General features: G+C 52.6%; 1 protein-coding gene across 1 annotated transcript in view; it reads left to right on the top strand.

Moving 5' to 3' along the window:
- Nucleotides 1-16396, top strand: part of AK9 (adenylate kinase 9) — a 327370-nt gene that overhangs the window by 165568 nt on the left and 145406 nt on the right. The window contains exon 20 of the mRNA XM_030199196.1: nucleotides 300-506. Coding sequence (XP_030055056.1) covers nucleotides 300-506 — 207 coding nt within the window. The remainder of the gene's footprint in view (nucleotides 1-299; nucleotides 507-16396) is intronic.

Genomic DNA, 16396 nt, shown 5'->3' with positions numbered 1-16396 from the left:
GATCCTGTAAAAGGGAGGGGATAGTCAGAAGCCTGACTGACCCTAGAAAGCAAGGAGAAGCGTGAGGGATAAGCGCATTAGAGAAAGAAAAAGGCAATAAATAAAGTCTTCTACTCCATAGCTAACCAGTAACCAGTGGAACTGGACTAATAAATGGGTTACATGATCATACATTTTGGCAGTTTCATTTGATGAATTGTATTAGTGCATTTTTTAGGTTGTGCATTGCCTTGGTCATCTTAAATGAGTTTAGAAACATAGTGTATAAGTAAATAATTGAAATTGCATTTCCTGCTCAGAGATCGTTCTGCCAGAGGTGCCGGAGGGCGGGTATCCCAATACCCCAGAAATGGACGCGGTGAAATTGAGGATTGATCGTTTCGCCAAAGACTGGCTGAATCTAAAATTAGAATTTCTCGACAAAACTTCTGCAGAGACAGTGGTGCTGGATATTGCTGGACACACAGCAGAGGAGCTGCTCCAGGAAGCAAACAAGAAAATGGAAAGTAAGTGCCTGGAGTTGTATTGTGAACTTGTCTGATGGATTTCCCGTCAGCGGTATATCAAGCCTAAAGAAACTTGGATTCACAGCCTCTGCAGCCAGTGTGCAAGAGGATGAGAAAGGGAAGAGGGATGGTTATTACCCCTAGTCCCCTCTTTCCCATCACGTGACAGGTTTTCTCTCCACAATTAAAAGCAGGCTGTGTTTTATAGTATATAACAAGCATTGGTATAGATCCAGGGCTTCCAGTACTGCAAACAGGCCGGATTTTCAGGATACCCCTAATGAATAGGCATCGTTCTACTCTAGGTGCACTTCAAGTTGTACTATATAAATCATACAAATTCTATAACAACTATTGTGCCATCTATATTCACTCTTTTTATTAAATACAAATAATTATCTCAAATTTTGTTCAACACATTGCTACTACTATCATGTTAAAACTTTTCACACATACCAACATCACTACACATTCTTGCAACCACTCTCACCTACAAACGACATCTCAAATTACATATACTGATACACATCTCAGTCCATATTCCTCATAATCGCTGCAAGATGATAAAGTCTATAGTTCCTCCACTGTAGAGAAATTGTTTGTAAAGCGTATTTCTCGCTGACCTTCTACTTAATATTCAATACAACTATAATTCTCCACCAGAATAGTAGATACTTGCAAGCGTTACTGCTATTTCCATATTCCATAAAGGACAAGAGGATCATGCGACTGTCTCTTCATCTCAGGAGGGTGGTAGATTTGTTAGGAACTGGGCAACATTCTGGGGAAGGGGGAGCCTATTCCGAAAGGATGGGCTCCACCTTAACCAGGGTGGGACCAGGCCGTTGTATCGCTCCATGGTGCGACCGCACCTGGAGTATTGTGTTCAGTACTGGTCTCCGTATCTCAAAAAAGATATAGTAGAATTGGAAAAGGTACAGCGAAGGGCGACGAAAATGATAGTGGGGATGGGACGACTTTCCTACGAAGAGAGGCTGAGAAGGCTAGGGCTTTTCAGCTTGGAGAAGAGACGGCTGAGGGGAGATATGATAGAAGTGTATAAAATAATGAGTGGAATGGATCGGGTGGATGTGAAGCGACTGTTCACGCTATCCAAAAATACTAGGACTAGAGGGCATGAGTTGAAGCTACAGTGTGGTAAATTTAAAACGAATCGGAGAAAATTTTTCTTCACCCAACGTGTAATTAGACTCTGGAATTCGTTGCCGGAGAACGTGGTACGGGCGGTTAGCTTGACGGAGTTTAAAAAGGGGTTAGATAGATTCCTAAAGGACAAGTCCATAGACCGCTATTAAATGGACTTGGAAAAATTCCGCATTTTTAGGTATAACTTGTCTGGAATGTTTTTACGTTTGGGGAGCGTGCCAGGTGCCCTTGACCTGGATTGGCCACTGTCGGTGACAGGATGCTGGGCTAGATGGACCTTTGGTCTTTCCCAGTATGGCACTACTTATGTACTTATGTACTTATGTACTTATGTACTTATAAAGGAGATACAGCAGCTTTTAAACTAGAAACAGGGGGAAGGCCGACAGCCACTCAAAAGCGCACGGTTCGGGATAAGGTATCTTTCAGGGATATCACCAAAACAGGGAAGATAGGGTATCCTGATAGTGAGGTTGCAAAAGAGACCATAGTAGATCAGGTGTCCTTAAATAAAAATCAGACAAAAGATTGCAAATTAATACTGTCAAGTACTAAGCATGATGTAAATAGGAACAACAAACATAGTTTGAAATGTCTATACGCGAATGCCAAGAACCTAAGAAATAAGATGGAAGAGTTAGAATATATTACACTAAATTAAAAATCTCTCTATATAAAAGGCACCTCCAGAGTTCTAATTGAAGCCTCCAGCCGGAAACTTGAGGTGGCATAGATATCCGGTTTAGCAAGTACAGAAAGGAAAAGAGAATTGCAAGTAAAGCAATTAACTCCTGTCACAGTTGTTTTCTCAGGCACCTGGAGTGGTTGCCCTGGGTGATTAACAAGGTCAGCTGGGATGCACAGGGAGGGGAGACGGAGACCCTGGAACTGGGAGGGAGGAGGGAGTGATGGGCCCCTGGCACACACTCTTGATTCTCATGCATACACTATCACAGACACACTCGCACCCAGTCACACACTCTCTGTCACACACACACTCTCGCACATTCCCTCTCTCTCACACAGTCAGTCTCACACACACTCTCTCAAACATGTTGGCTCTCTCAAAAACTGCTGGCTCCAAGTTGGTTCTTGTTCTTACAGCTTCATCCAAACACACGCACCTGGAGTGGTTGCCCTGGGTGATTAACAAGGTCAGCTGGGATGCACAGGGAGGGGGGACGGAGACCCTGGAACTGGGAGGGAGGAGGGAGTGATGAGCCCCTGGCACACTCTTGATTCTCATACATACACTATCACAGACACACTCGCACCCAGTCACACACTCTCTGTCACACACACACTCTCGCACATTCCCTCTCTCTCACACAGTCAGTCTCACACAGACTCTCTCTCTCAAACATGCTGGCTCTCTCAAAAACTGCTGGCTCCATGTTGGTTCTTGTTCTTACAGCTTCATCCAAACACACGCAGAGACCCTACACATACGTGTTTCGCTATTAAAGCGTCATCAGGGGTCAGATATTCTAAATAAAACAGCAATGTGTTTAAACTCTTTAAACATACACAACATCAAATATCATAATGCTTACCAGCTACCATAGGGGTTGAGCATTCAATCGAAACCACATACCTGTTGCGCGCCAAAAAAGACGCCCACACATGCGCATGGCTTCCCAAAGGATCCTCAGTGTTTAAATACCACCTTCCTTCTAAATACTCAGCCAATCAATTTCTTTGTTAAGGCCAAAGAGAATAACCGTATTCCACTGAAAGATTAAGCACTGCTCCTTTCTCAATAACATCAACGTGACATTACCCCCCCCCCCCCCCTCCCAGGATTAATTTGATTCAGTATCACAAAACGCAACTCCTGTACTGTATGTTTTTGCATTTCCCAATGGGACACTAGCAAGCTCATTTTCAAAGCACTTAGCCTCCCAAAGTTCCATAGAAACCTATGGAACTTAGCCTCCCAAAGTGCTTTGAAAATATGCCTCTAGGGGGGCCTCTGCACGACCAGCACGCAGATTCCTCAGATGATGGGCTATTCGGATTTTAATTTTCCGTGTGGTCTGGTCAATGTACCATAGGCCACACGGACATCGAATACCATAAACACAATTCATGGTATTACAATCCGTCCGGCCCAGCAATCTATAAGTTTTCCCACCCGAATGAGGGATAACAACTTCCCGAGTATGTAAGTTGTACAATTGTCAACCTGTAATAAGATGATTTAGTTGCTCTTTACTGTCTTCTAGGGGAGCTGTGTCTCCTAATGGGTTAGTTTTGTGCATAACTAATATACAGTACAAACCATGTGGTGTAAATGTTGTGTATATTATAAAGGGACCATCAGTGATTAAAGAACAACAGGCTCACCGTCTTTCTTGATCCCTCATCTCCATCCCTCATTCTTGGTGATTTTAACATTCACGTTGACAACCCATCCAACTCCTACGCTTCTAAATTCCTCACTCTGATATCCTCCTTTCTCCGAGGACAAGCAGGCTGCTTGTTCTCACTGATGGGTGACGTCCACGGCAGCCCCTCCAATCGGAATCTTCACTAGCAAAGTCCTTTGCTAGTCCTCGCGCGCCCGCGCGCACCGCGCATGCGCGGCCGTCTTCCCGCCCGAAACCGGCTCGAGCCGGCCAGTCTTCTTTTGTCCGCACTCAGTACGGTCGTGTTTTCGCCGTGTCGAGCCCCGGAAAGTCGACCTCGCGCGTCCTTTTTTTTCGTTGACGTGTGTTTTCTTCGGAAAATCTTTAAAAAATTGTTGGGAAGTGCTCCGGAAGCCCCCCGGGCTTCGTTTGTCCCTTCCCGTATTTTTCAGTCTTTGCCCCGGTAAGTTTTCTTTCGTCGTCGGGGTAGGCCTCTTTCGGCCTCGGTCGAGATTTTCTCCCTAAAACGTTTTGGTGCTTCAATTCGCCATTTCGGATTTTGATTTCGCCGGCGTGATTTTTCCGCCCATGACATCGAAGCCTTCCAGCGGCTTCAAGAAGTGCACCCAGTGCGCCCGGGTAATCTCGCTCACTGATAGGCACTCGTCGTGTCTTCAGTGTCTGGGGGCCGAGCACCGTCCTCAGAACTGTAGTCTGTGTTTCCTGTTACAAAGGCGGACTCAGGTAGCGAGATTGGCCCAGTGGAACGTTTTGTTCTCGGGCTCTTCGTCGGCATCGACACCAAGGCCATCGAGTGCATCGACGTCGTCAGCGTCCAGACCTTCATCCTCAGCCGCCAGTGCATCGAGTGCATCGAGGCATCGGCCCTCTGCATCGGCGCCGAGACATCGGATAGCTGCATCGACGTCGGTGGTACCGGGACCTCGTCTGCTGATGTCGTCGGACGGTGGTGCATCGTCAGGAGTGCAGGTGAGGGCTGTCCATTCCCCTGCTGGTGGCGGTGAGCCTTCGGGTGGGTCTCCCCCTACCCTGAGGGCTCCTGCGGTACAGCCCCCCCGAGATCGACCTCCTTCGACCTCGGCCCCGAGGAAGCGACGGCTGGATTCTACGTCCTCCTCGTCGGTGCCGGGGAGCTCTGGTGACATGCTTCGGAAGAAGTCGAAGAAGCATCGACACCGGTCTCCTCCCCGCGTCGGCACCGAGAGCTCTGGGTCGCCGAGGGAGTTGGCACCCAGCAAGCATCGGCACCGAGAGGACCGCTCACCCTCTGTTCAGGAGGTGTCGATGCGCTCCACTCTGGACAGCCCGGAACAACCTCCACGCCCGGATCAGGTTCTGACGTCGACGCCTGCATCGACCTCCATGCCTTTCTCTGCAGCCGCTCTGAACGAGAGCCTCCGGGCCGTTCTCCCAGAGATTCTGGGAGAGCTGTTGCGCCCTACCCCTCCGGTACCGGCGGTGCTTGCGCCTCCGGTACCGTCGAGCGTGGCGCCGGCTGACCCATCGCCCGGGGTGAGGTCCCCGACGTCGGTACCGCGTGCGGTGCCGACTGCGGCCACCTCCCAGGAAGGCTCCCCGACTACGTCGGCGGAGGGAGCTTCGCCGATGCGGGCGAGGGAGTCTACCTCTCGACGCCCCCATCGTGGACGTGGCTCCACTGAGTCGAGCCGGGCGAGGTTGCAGACACAGGTTCGTGAACTTGTGTCTGACACCGAGGGTGAGGCCTCGTGGGAAGAGGAAGAAGACCCCAGATATTTCTCTGACGAGGAGTCTGAGGGTCTTCCTTCCGATCCCACTCCCTCTCCTGAAAGACAGCTTTCTCCTCCTGAGAGTCTGTCTTTCGCTTCCTTTGTCCGGGAGATGTCTACGGCCATCCCCTTCCCGGTGGTTGTGGAGGACGAGCCCAGGGCTGAAATGTTTGAGCTCCTGGACTATCCTTCTCCACCTAAGGAAGCGTCCACTGTTCCCTTGCACCATGTCCTGAAAAAGACATTGCTTGCGAACTGGACCAAGCCATTAAGTAATCCCCACATTCCCAAGAAGATCGAGTCCCAGTACCGGATCCATGGGGACCCAGAGCTGATGCGCACCCAGTTGCCTCACGACTCTGGAGTTGTGGATCTGGCCCTAAAGAAGGCTAAGAGTTCTAGGGAGCATGCTTCGGCGCCCCCGGGCAAAGACTCTAGAACCTTAGACTCCTTGGGAGGAAGGCCTACCATTCCTCTATGCTCGTGGCCAAAATCCAGTCTTACCAGCTCTACACGAGCATACACATGCGGAACAATGTGCGGCAGTTGGCGGGCTTGGTTGATGCTCTCCCCCCCGAGCAAGCCAAGCCTTTTCAGGAGGTGGTCAGGCAGCTGAAGGCGTGCAGAAAATTCCTGGCCAGAGGGGTGTATGACACCTTTGATGTTGCGTCCAGGGCCGCTGCTCAAGGTGTGGTGATGCGCAGGCTCTCATGGCTGCGTGCCTCCGACCTGGAGAATAGACTCCAGCAGCGGATTGCGGACTCGCCTTGCCGTGCGGACAATATTTTTGGAGAGAAGGTCGAGCAGGTGGTAGAGCATCTCCACCAGCGGGACACCGCATTCGACAAGTTCTCCCGCCGGCAGCCTTCAGCCTCTACCTCTACAGGTAGAAGATTTTTCGGGGGAAGGAGGACTGTTCCCTACTCTTCTGGCAAGCGTAGGTACAATCCCCCTTCTCGACAGCCTGCGGCCCAGGCTAAGCCCCAGCGCGCTCGCTCTCGTCAGCAGCGTGCGCCTCAGCAAGGCCCCGCGGCTCCCCAGCAAAAGCAAGGGGCGAGCTTTTGACTGGCTCCAGCAGAGCATAGCCGACATCCAAGTGTCCGTGCCGGGCGACCTGCCGGTCGGGGGGAGGTTGAAAGCTTTTCACCAAAGGTGGCCTCTCATAACCTCTGATCAGTGGGTTCTGCAAATAGTCCGGCAAGGATACACCCTCAATTTGGCCTCAAAACCTCCAAATTGTCCACCGGGAGCTCAGTCTTACAGCTTCCAGCACAAGCAGGTACTTGCAGAGGAACTCTCCGCCCTTCTCAGCGCCAATGCGGTCGAGCCCGTGCCATCCGGGCAAGAAGGGCTGGGATTCTATTCCAGGTACTTCCTTGTAGAAAAGAAAACAGGGGGGATGCGTCCCATCCTAGACCTAAGGGCCCTGAACAAATATCTCGTAAAAGAAAAGTTCAGGATGCTTTCCCTGGGCACCCTACTTCCCATGATTCAGGAAAACGATTGGCTATGCTCTCTGGACTTGAAGGATGCCTACACACACATCCCAATACTGCCAGCTCACAGACAGTATCTGCGATTTCAGCTGGGCACACGTCACTTCCAGTACTGTGTGCTGCCCTTTGGGCTCGCCTCTGCGCCCAGGGTGTTCACAAAGTGCTTGGCTGTAGTAGCAGCGGCACTTCGCAGGCTGGGGGTGCACGTCTTCCCATATCTCGACGATTGGCTGGTGAAGAACACGTCCGAGGCAGGAGCCCTGCAGTCCATGCAGATGACTATTCGCCTCCTGGAGCTACTGGGGTTTGTGATAAATTACCCAAAGTCCCATCTTCTCCCAGCACAGAGACTCGAATTCATAGGAGCTCTGCTGGATTCTCGGACGGCTCGCGCCTATCTCCCAGAGACGAGGGCCAACAACTTGTTGTCCCTCGTCTCGCGGGTGCGAACGTCCCAGCAGATCACAGCTCGGCAGATGTTGAGATTGCTGGGCCACATGGCCTCCACAGTTCATGTGACTCCCATGGCCCGCCTTCACATGAGATCTGCTCAATGGACCCTAGCTTCTCAGTGGTTTCAGGCTGCTGGGGATCTAGAAGACGTGATCCACCTGTCCACGAGTTTTCTCGAATCCCTGTATTGGTGGACGATTTGGTCCAATTTGACTCTGGGACGTCCTTTCCAAATTCCTCAGCCACAAAAAGTGCTGACCACGGATGCGTCTCTCCTGGGATGGGGAGCTCATGTCGATGGGCTTCACACCCAAGGAAGCTGGTCCCTCCAGGAACGTGGTCTACAGATCAATCTCCTGGAGTTGCGAGCGATCTGGAACGCTCTGAAGGCTTTCAGAGATCGGCTGTCCCACCAAATTATCCAAATTCAGACAGACAACCAGGTTGCCATGTACTATGTCAACAAGCAGGGGGGCACCGGATCTCGCCCCCTGTGTCAGGAAGCCGTCAGCATGTGGCTCTGGGCTCGCCGTCACGGCATGGGGCTCCAAGCCACATATCTGGCAGGCGTAAACAACAGTCTGGCCGACAGACTGAGCAGGATTATGCAACCTCACGAGTGGTCGCTCAACTCCCGAGTGGTGCGCCAGATCTTCCAAGCGTGGGGCACCCCCTTGGTGGATCTCTTCGCATCTCGAGCGAACCACAAAGTCCCTCAGTTCTGTTCCAGGCTTCAGGCCCCCGGCAGACTGGCATCGGATGCCTTCCTCCTGGATTGGGGGGAGGGCCTGCTGTATGCTTATCCTCCCATTCCTCTGGTAGGGAAGACTTTGTTGAAACTCAAGCAAGACCGAGGCACCATGATTCTGATTGCTCCTTTTTGGCCGCGTCAGATCTGGTTCCCTCTTCTTCTGGAGTTATCCTCCGAAGAACCGTGGAGATTGGAGTGTTTTCCGACCCTCATCACGCAGGACGAAGGGGCTCTTCTGCATCCCAGCCTCCGGTCCCTGGCTCTCACGGCCTGGATGTTGAGAGCGTAGACTTTGCCTCTTTGGGTCTGTCAGAGGGTGTCTCCCGCATCTTGCTTGCTTCCAGGAAAGAGTCCACTAAGAGGAGTTACTTCTTTTTATGGAGGAGGTTAGCCGTCTGGTGTGACAGCAAGGCCCTAGATCCTCGCTCTTGTCCTACACAGACCCTGCTTGAATACCTTCTGCACTTGTCTGAGTCTGGTCTCAAGACCAACTCTGTAAGGGTTCACCTTAGTGCAATCAGTGCATACCATTACCGTGTGGAAGGTAAGCCGATCTCAGGACAGCCTTTAGTTGTTCGCTTCATGAGAGGTTTGCTTTTGTCAAAGCCCCCTGTCAAGCTGAAGGAGTGGAACGCCGGATACTACTCGAATACTATGAATACTACTGACCACCAGAACAACCTCATGTTTTTGTGCCTACTGATGGACTTATACTTATGCACTCTACCTCTGCTTTTGGCTGTTTAGCCACACCTTATCACTGCACTGGACATTTGTGCCTTATCCAGTTTTACTGTTTGCTAACGAAAGAAGTTTGCTGTTTACTAATGTAAAGATAGAATGCAGGGCTATTAGACATATAGCTTGTAACAGTAGTTTGCAAGGCCTATACAAGACCAGCTTGCATGTAGCAGCGCCATCTGAATAGACGACCTTGGTGGGTGCTGACACCCCGCCCTGCATTCCTGAGCCGAACGAACCTTATCTCCTGTGCTAGAAAGGAGCATTGTGTGTGTGAAGAATAAGCTGCTAAGTTTCGTTTTTCTTGCCAGTATCATTTCAGTGTTATGACGTGTGTACGTACTGGGACTACAATTTTGTACTGTAAGAACTACAAATGTTTACTGCGCATGTCGGTTGTGGCGTGTAAGGGGCCAAATGCGCAGGCCCAGTAGGGGAGTATAAATGTAAGTGTCAGATGATTTATGACACACAGTGTCCCGAGACTACTCGGTGCTGTTCACTTGCTAGCAATAAAGTTGCCTTGTTTGGAACCAAAATTTGCCTTTCGTCTCCTGATTCCCCACCTGTTTCATTGGCGACCCAGATGGGACAGAAGTAGAAAGGGGAATCGGATTATATTCTTCCCCTCCCCCACTGCGGTCGGATCGGGTCATCGACCCCCACCCGAGAAGGTGGTGAGTGGCCACCGCTGATTTCAGCGTCCATCTCCCGGAGGAGGGCCGATCAACTCCGCCTGACTGTAGAGGGGGCTGTGTGGTTCCGACAAGGCACCTTTTTCCATTTCAGAGAGAAGCGTACGACGGCGCGGCCTGCGACCCCGGCGGACAGGCGAGTATACTCTACGTAGTGACCGGCCCAGTAAGGACCGAAGAAGAGGCGTGATCACCCTCTTTTAGCCAGTGACTAATACGGACTATTGGTATACGACTAGGTCCCGAAACTCACTAGGCTCCGACGACGAAACCGAGCGGCGAACGGGAGGGTTTCTTGTGGCGTATGAAAGTGTGTGAATGGGCTTGCAGTTCCAGGCCGGGCGACCGCGTCCTGGTCAGGCCGAGTGTTGACCCTTCTGTGTCTGGTGGAACGAGACCCCTTACTCCTCCACCGCCCCTTTCCCCCTTTGTCCGTCACCTGTCCTTTGGCACTCAGGTTAGGATGGGCGGGGGTGGGTCTTCACCGTTAGATTTAATGACGGAACACTTTAGCGAAGTATTCGACCTAGATAAATGTAGCAGGGCCGGGATGATACAGAGATGTCAATTTATGTGGCCAGGGCTAGGTATTGCTGGATGGCCCCCGGAAGGGTCATTCGAGTATGAAAAAGTGGCGGCGGTCATGAATATTGTTATAGTCGAGGGAAACCCAGGCTGTCCCGAGGACATTCCATACATAGAAGCGTGGTTGGATGTAGTCCGGGATCCGCCGGCTTGGGCCCAACGAAAGGTAGAAAAGGCCGCCCTCATGTTGGTAAAGTAGAGAAAAGGCCGGAAAACTAAACTTAAAACCCTGCCGACCCATGCCTTCGCTCTCCAAAGCTCGGCAACCGCTGCCGTCCCGAAGGCCGCAGGGACCGCCCCCATACGGCCTACCGCCCCTAGCGCTGAAGCCACTGAGACCACGCCCCCTGCTACCATTGGTAAGGCAGGAGCTACGCCCAGTACGACCAACACACTTTCTAGAATGAAACCCCCAAAGAAAACCCCAGGGAAAGTTCAGGGTTTGCCCGAAAAGAAGCTTCCAAAAGCCCCGATACTTGCTACGGCGGAAGCATACGAAGATGACATCGCGCCACCGCCATATGCCCCGATATACCCCGACATCGCGAGCCTGGAGGAGGGCCCGGATAACGCTGAAGCTTCCGGGTCAGAGTCGGATGCCGGAGAGATGTCCCGTCCAGACTCACCTGAGTCACCTGGCCCCGCAACCATACGGAAGAGTAAACGGGTTGTGAAGAACATTACTCGATTCCCTCAATCGAGTCCGCGCAATGCCCTCCCTTCGAGCAGGAAAGGGGGAGCCACCCACTTATTTCCAGTTCGACAATCTACCACCTATACCCCTAACCCGGTGGAAGGGGGGGGCCAGCCCATTGAATCAACAGTTTATAGCCACGTTCCCTTCTCAAGTGCCGACTTGTATAACTGGAAATTGCATGGGCCGTCCTACGACCAGAAACCCGAGCAGTTGGTAGAGCTGGTGGAAGGCATTATATACAGTTATAATCCGACTTGGGGAGACCTTAGGCAGTTGAGCGCCCACATCCTGACCACTGAAGAACGCCGCCTTTTACAACAAAATATGGAGCAAGCCGTCCGGGATGCGAACCCTACCCATGCCAACTTACAGAACCTAATAGAGACGGAGGCGCCCATCGCTGCCCCTGCGTGGGACTACCGAACCGCTGAAGGCCAAACCCTTATCCGCCGATACCAGCAGGCGTACCTGGCCGCCTTAAAGAAAGGGAAGCAGAAGGTTACCAACATGGGGAAAATCCACAGTGTAGTCTAACAAAAGGACGAGAGTCCAGGGGACTTCCTTGAACGACTTATGGAGGCATTCAGAAGGCACAGCCCGATAAATCCTGAAGACCCTAAGAACCTCCCAACCGTGGTTATGAGTTTTGTTAGCCAGTCAGCACCGGATATACGAAGAAAGCTACAGAGAACGGAGGGGTTCGAAGGGATGAGCCTCAGCCAACTGAAAGCTATAGCTGATCGCGTATTCGGATATCGCGACCAGGAAGAGAAGACGGAGGCCCGAAAGGAATCGACCAGGCGGATGCGGGAGAAGGCAGATGTGTTGGCCACGGTGCTGGAAGAACGGATGAGGTCTAGACCAAAGGGGAGGGGCAGAAGAACAAGAGGAACGCGGTCCCCCATAGGACGTAACCAGTGTGCAAATTGTCGACAAGAAGGACACTGGTGGGCTGATTGTCCAGAGGAGATACGGGACAGCCCGAGAGAAGAGGAACCATGGGACCGGCAGAGAGAGGAGGAGACGGGCGACCGTACAGGGGCCCCCAGACGAGGCCGGGGAAGGGGCCGAAGAGATAGAGGACGGGATGACCGGAGGGAATGGCAGATGGCTGTGGACGCTACCCGAGACAGCACAGCATGAAGAAACCGGGAGGGCAGAGTCCCCACTGACCCTCTGGTGGAAATTCGGGTGGGGACAGAGTCTATGAAGGCCTTACTAGACACGGGGGCCCAGCGATCTGTTATCACCACCGCCATAGCCCCAGCCACGAAAGAAACTATACCAATTGTGGGAGCCTCCGGGAAATCCCTTGCGCCCCCCCTCCTCAAGGAGCGCCAAGTCCAGATCGGAGGGACGATGGTGTCTCATCAGTTCATACACATCCCTGGATGCCCAGTCCCCTTGATTGGTCGGGACCTGCTCTGTAAGCTCCAGGCCACCTTGAAGTTCAAGACCACGGGTGAAGTGGAAGCTCGCTTTGAAGATCGGCCAGTAACACTTATCTGTCCAGTAAGAGAAGAATGGAGACTACACGCTCCCTCAACTGTAGGACCTGGCGACTGCCGTTACGACCAGAATACCCCTTTTGCCCAGCAGAGGCGAGCCATAATGGATGAAGTGCCTGATGTATGGGCAGAAGTGAACCCCGGAGGACTGGCCGTTAACGCTATCCCCATCTGGATTGAGCTCAAACTGAATGCTCAAGTTGTCAACCAAGGACAATACCACGTCCCCTATGCAGCCCGGCATAGTATGCACACTCATCTACAGAAACTCCTTCAACAGGGGGTTCTTAAACCAATCAGATCCGCATGGAATACCCCATTGTTGCCCGTTAAGAAGCCAGGAACATCCGAATACAGACCCGTCCAGGACTTGAGGAAAGTCAACAACCAGGTAGCCGACATAGTCGCCCTCGTACCAAACCCCTACTCCATCTTAGCCCAAGTGCCATCCCAGACCAAGTGGTATAGTGTCATTGATCTGAAGGACGCCTTCTTCTCCATCCCCCTTGCTGCCGACAGCCAGAAGTTGTTTGCCTTCACGTGGGAAGACTTACAGACGGGAACCAAGCAGCAATATACATGGACCCGGCTTCCTCAGGGGTTCAAGAACTCCCCCACCCTCTTTGGTGACCAGCTTGCCCAGGACCTGAAAACGTACCAAGACGAGTACGGGCCGGTCGTCCAATACGTGGATGACCTGTTGGTGGCCCGTGAAACGTACACGGACTGTGCAGAAGCTACCCTTTACCTCTTGAAAACCCTGGAAGCCCAGGGGTACCGGGCCAGTCGCAAGAAGGCCCAGATATGCGAGATCGAAGTCGAGTATCTAGGGTTTCGCCTCCGAGAAGGAACCCGGAGGCTCGGTATTCCCCGAACTCAGGCTATCCGCAATCAACCCACTCCTGTTAATAAAAAGGAGTTGCGAGCACTCCTCGGAGCCGCTGGATATTGCCGGATATGGATCATCAATTTCGCTGTTCTGACCCATGATCTGTACGCCAAGCTAAAAGGACCTGAACTCGAGGGCCAAAATCTCCAGTGGGAGAAACACGAACTGAAAGCCCTCCAGGACCTCAAGGATGCCCTTGCGGCCCCACCAGCGCTCGGACTGCCAGATGTGACTAAGCCGTTCCACTTGTTCATCGACGAAAAGAAGGGATTGGCACTTGGAGTCCTCACCCAACTGGTCTGCACCTGGCAACGCCCTGTAGCATACCTCTCCAAGGGCATGGACAATGTGGCACGAGGATGGCCGGGCTGCCTCCGAAGCATTGCGGCGGCCTGTCTGCTGATACACGAGGCCAATAAGCTCACCTTCGGCCAGACACTCTTTGTGACCACACCCCACACCATCCGCGGCCTACTCGAGAGCCATGGACCTAGATGGATGACCAACTCCCGATTGGTCAAATACCAAGCCCTCCTGTGCGAAAATCCGGAGGTGCGGATCCTGGACACAACCAACCTTAATCCCGCCACCCTCCTTCCGGCCCCTGAATCACCACTCCACGACTGTGAGGAGGTAATGGCCACTGTGCACTCGAGCAGACCTGACCTGAAGGACCAACCCTGGCAAGGGGGCATCACCCTTTTTACCGATGGAAGCAGCCAGGTGATAGAGGGAATTCGAAGAGCTGGCTATGCTGTTGTGTCTGAGGACCACGTGATCGAGGCTATGGCTCTGCCGCCCGGAACGTCAGCCCAGAAGGCGGAACTGATAGCTCTCACCAGAGCCCTCCGGTGGGCTGAAGGAAAAGTTGTTAACATCTACACAGATTCCAAATACGCTTTTCTCACCCTCCAGGTGCATGGAGCCTTGTACAAGGAGAGGGGATTTCTGACAGCTGAGGGGAAAGGACTTGCAAATGCCGCTGAGATCTGCCAGTTACTCGAGTCAGTATGGAAACCGAAGAAAGTGGCTGTGATGCACTGTAGGGCCCACACCGGGAGAACGGACCCTATCGCCCGGGGAAATCAGCGGGCAGACGACGCTGCAAAAAGGGCAAGTCAGCTCCCCCACTCCTCTCACCCTTCTGACCCCGTACTCGTCGTCCAGCTCCCTACAGAGACCCCTATCTACACCCCCCAAGAAACGGAGTGGGCCCAACAAGAGGGTCTGGAGTCACGCAATGGCTGGTGGATACTACAGGATGGGCGCATATGGATACCCGAAGCCTTGGCCTGGACGGTGGCCAAGGAGGCTCACGACCGCACCCACCTGGGCAGGGACGCCCTGGGGCGCTTACTTGAGAAGACCTACTACATCAACAAACTATCCCTGTGGACCAAAAACGCTTCCAGCCGATGCGCAACTTGTGCCCGGAACAACCCTCGAACGGGGCCCGGCCCTATGCCAGGACATGTTCTCCGAGGCACCAGCCCTTTCCACGTATGCCAGATTGACTTCACACACATGCCCCCGGCACGAGGCTACAAAGCTATCCTCGTCGCCGTGTGTACCTACACCGGATGGATTGAAGCCCAGCCCACTAGAACGGAAATGGCTAAAGAAGTCACCTCCCTACTGCTTCATCAAATCCTACCCAGATACGGTCTCCCCAAGCAAATAAACTCTGACAACGGTCCCGCCTTCGCCAGCGAAGTAACACAACAGCTCAGTACCAGACTGGGCCTCGATTGGAAGTTGCATTGTGCCTGGAGACCCCAAAGCAGTGGAGTAGTGGAGAGGGCTAACCGATCCCTGAAGAACCAGCTAGCCAAGCTATGCCAAGAAGCAAAAGCCAAATGGCCCGACCTGCTCCCACTGGCCTTGCTGCATCTTAGGTGTACCCCCAAGGCTACCGGCCTTACTCCTTACGAGATGATGTATGCTAGGCCACCACCACTACCCTCTTTTCCCGACTCCTTGCAGATACAGGGCGAGAGTTCCTTAGTGAAACAGATGAAAGCATTACATGAGGTAGTGCAAGACATCCAGCAATACACTGAAAGAGTAGCTCCCTTGGTTCTCACCAGTCCCACACATCGGTTCAGGGTAGGAGATGAGGTCTGGGTAAAAGAGTGGGATGAATCTGACTGCCTAAAGCCCAAATGGAAGGGGCCCTCCCTTGTTCTCCTAACGACCTCAACCGCTGTTAAAATTGCAGGAAGCCCAGTGTGGATACATTGGACCCGACTGAAACCTGCTGCTCCCACTAGCAGCACCCTGAAGCGTTGGACTGCGCACCAACATCCTGACGCTCCATTACGGCTGACTCTAAGAAAGACGTGAACCACCAGATTCATGCCTGCCCAGCAACAGGAACTCAGCTTCTGGACCCACTGCGTTTTTGGCTCTCTGTTTATCGCAGCCTTCATCGTGGGCCTCATTATCTTCTTGCTGCAAAAGCTCGGATACCTCCCACCACATATATAATGCTGACCATCTTCCTTCTCCTGTGTGCAGTCCCGAGCTATCCTGCCACCCTGAGCCTGAATTGCACTGAATGTTTGCGCCTCGTGCGCCATCGTATAGAGGGAGGATATCACCTAGTCACCACCCTCATTCACCAGACGCAGCCCCCGGAAGGCGATTGCCGGCTTCTCCCGACTTGTGCCCTCATCACTCCGAATGGCCTCCAACAGTTCCACAGATGCCTCCAAGGAAATCTCACTATCTGCCATAGCCCTACCAAGCCGAGATACTACAATGTCACCCTCAGCGTAGGACTCCCTGCGTA

The sequence above is a fragment of the Microcaecilia unicolor genome, chromosome 3, assembly GCF_901765095.1.
Source record: "Microcaecilia unicolor chromosome 3, aMicUni1.1, whole genome shotgun sequence".
Classification (NCBI taxonomy): domain Eukaryota; kingdom Metazoa; phylum Chordata; class Amphibia; order Gymnophiona; family Siphonopidae; genus Microcaecilia; species Microcaecilia unicolor.
The sequence above is the reverse complement of the archived record's forward strand: the minus strand, read 5'-3'. Positions and strand labels throughout refer to the sequence as shown.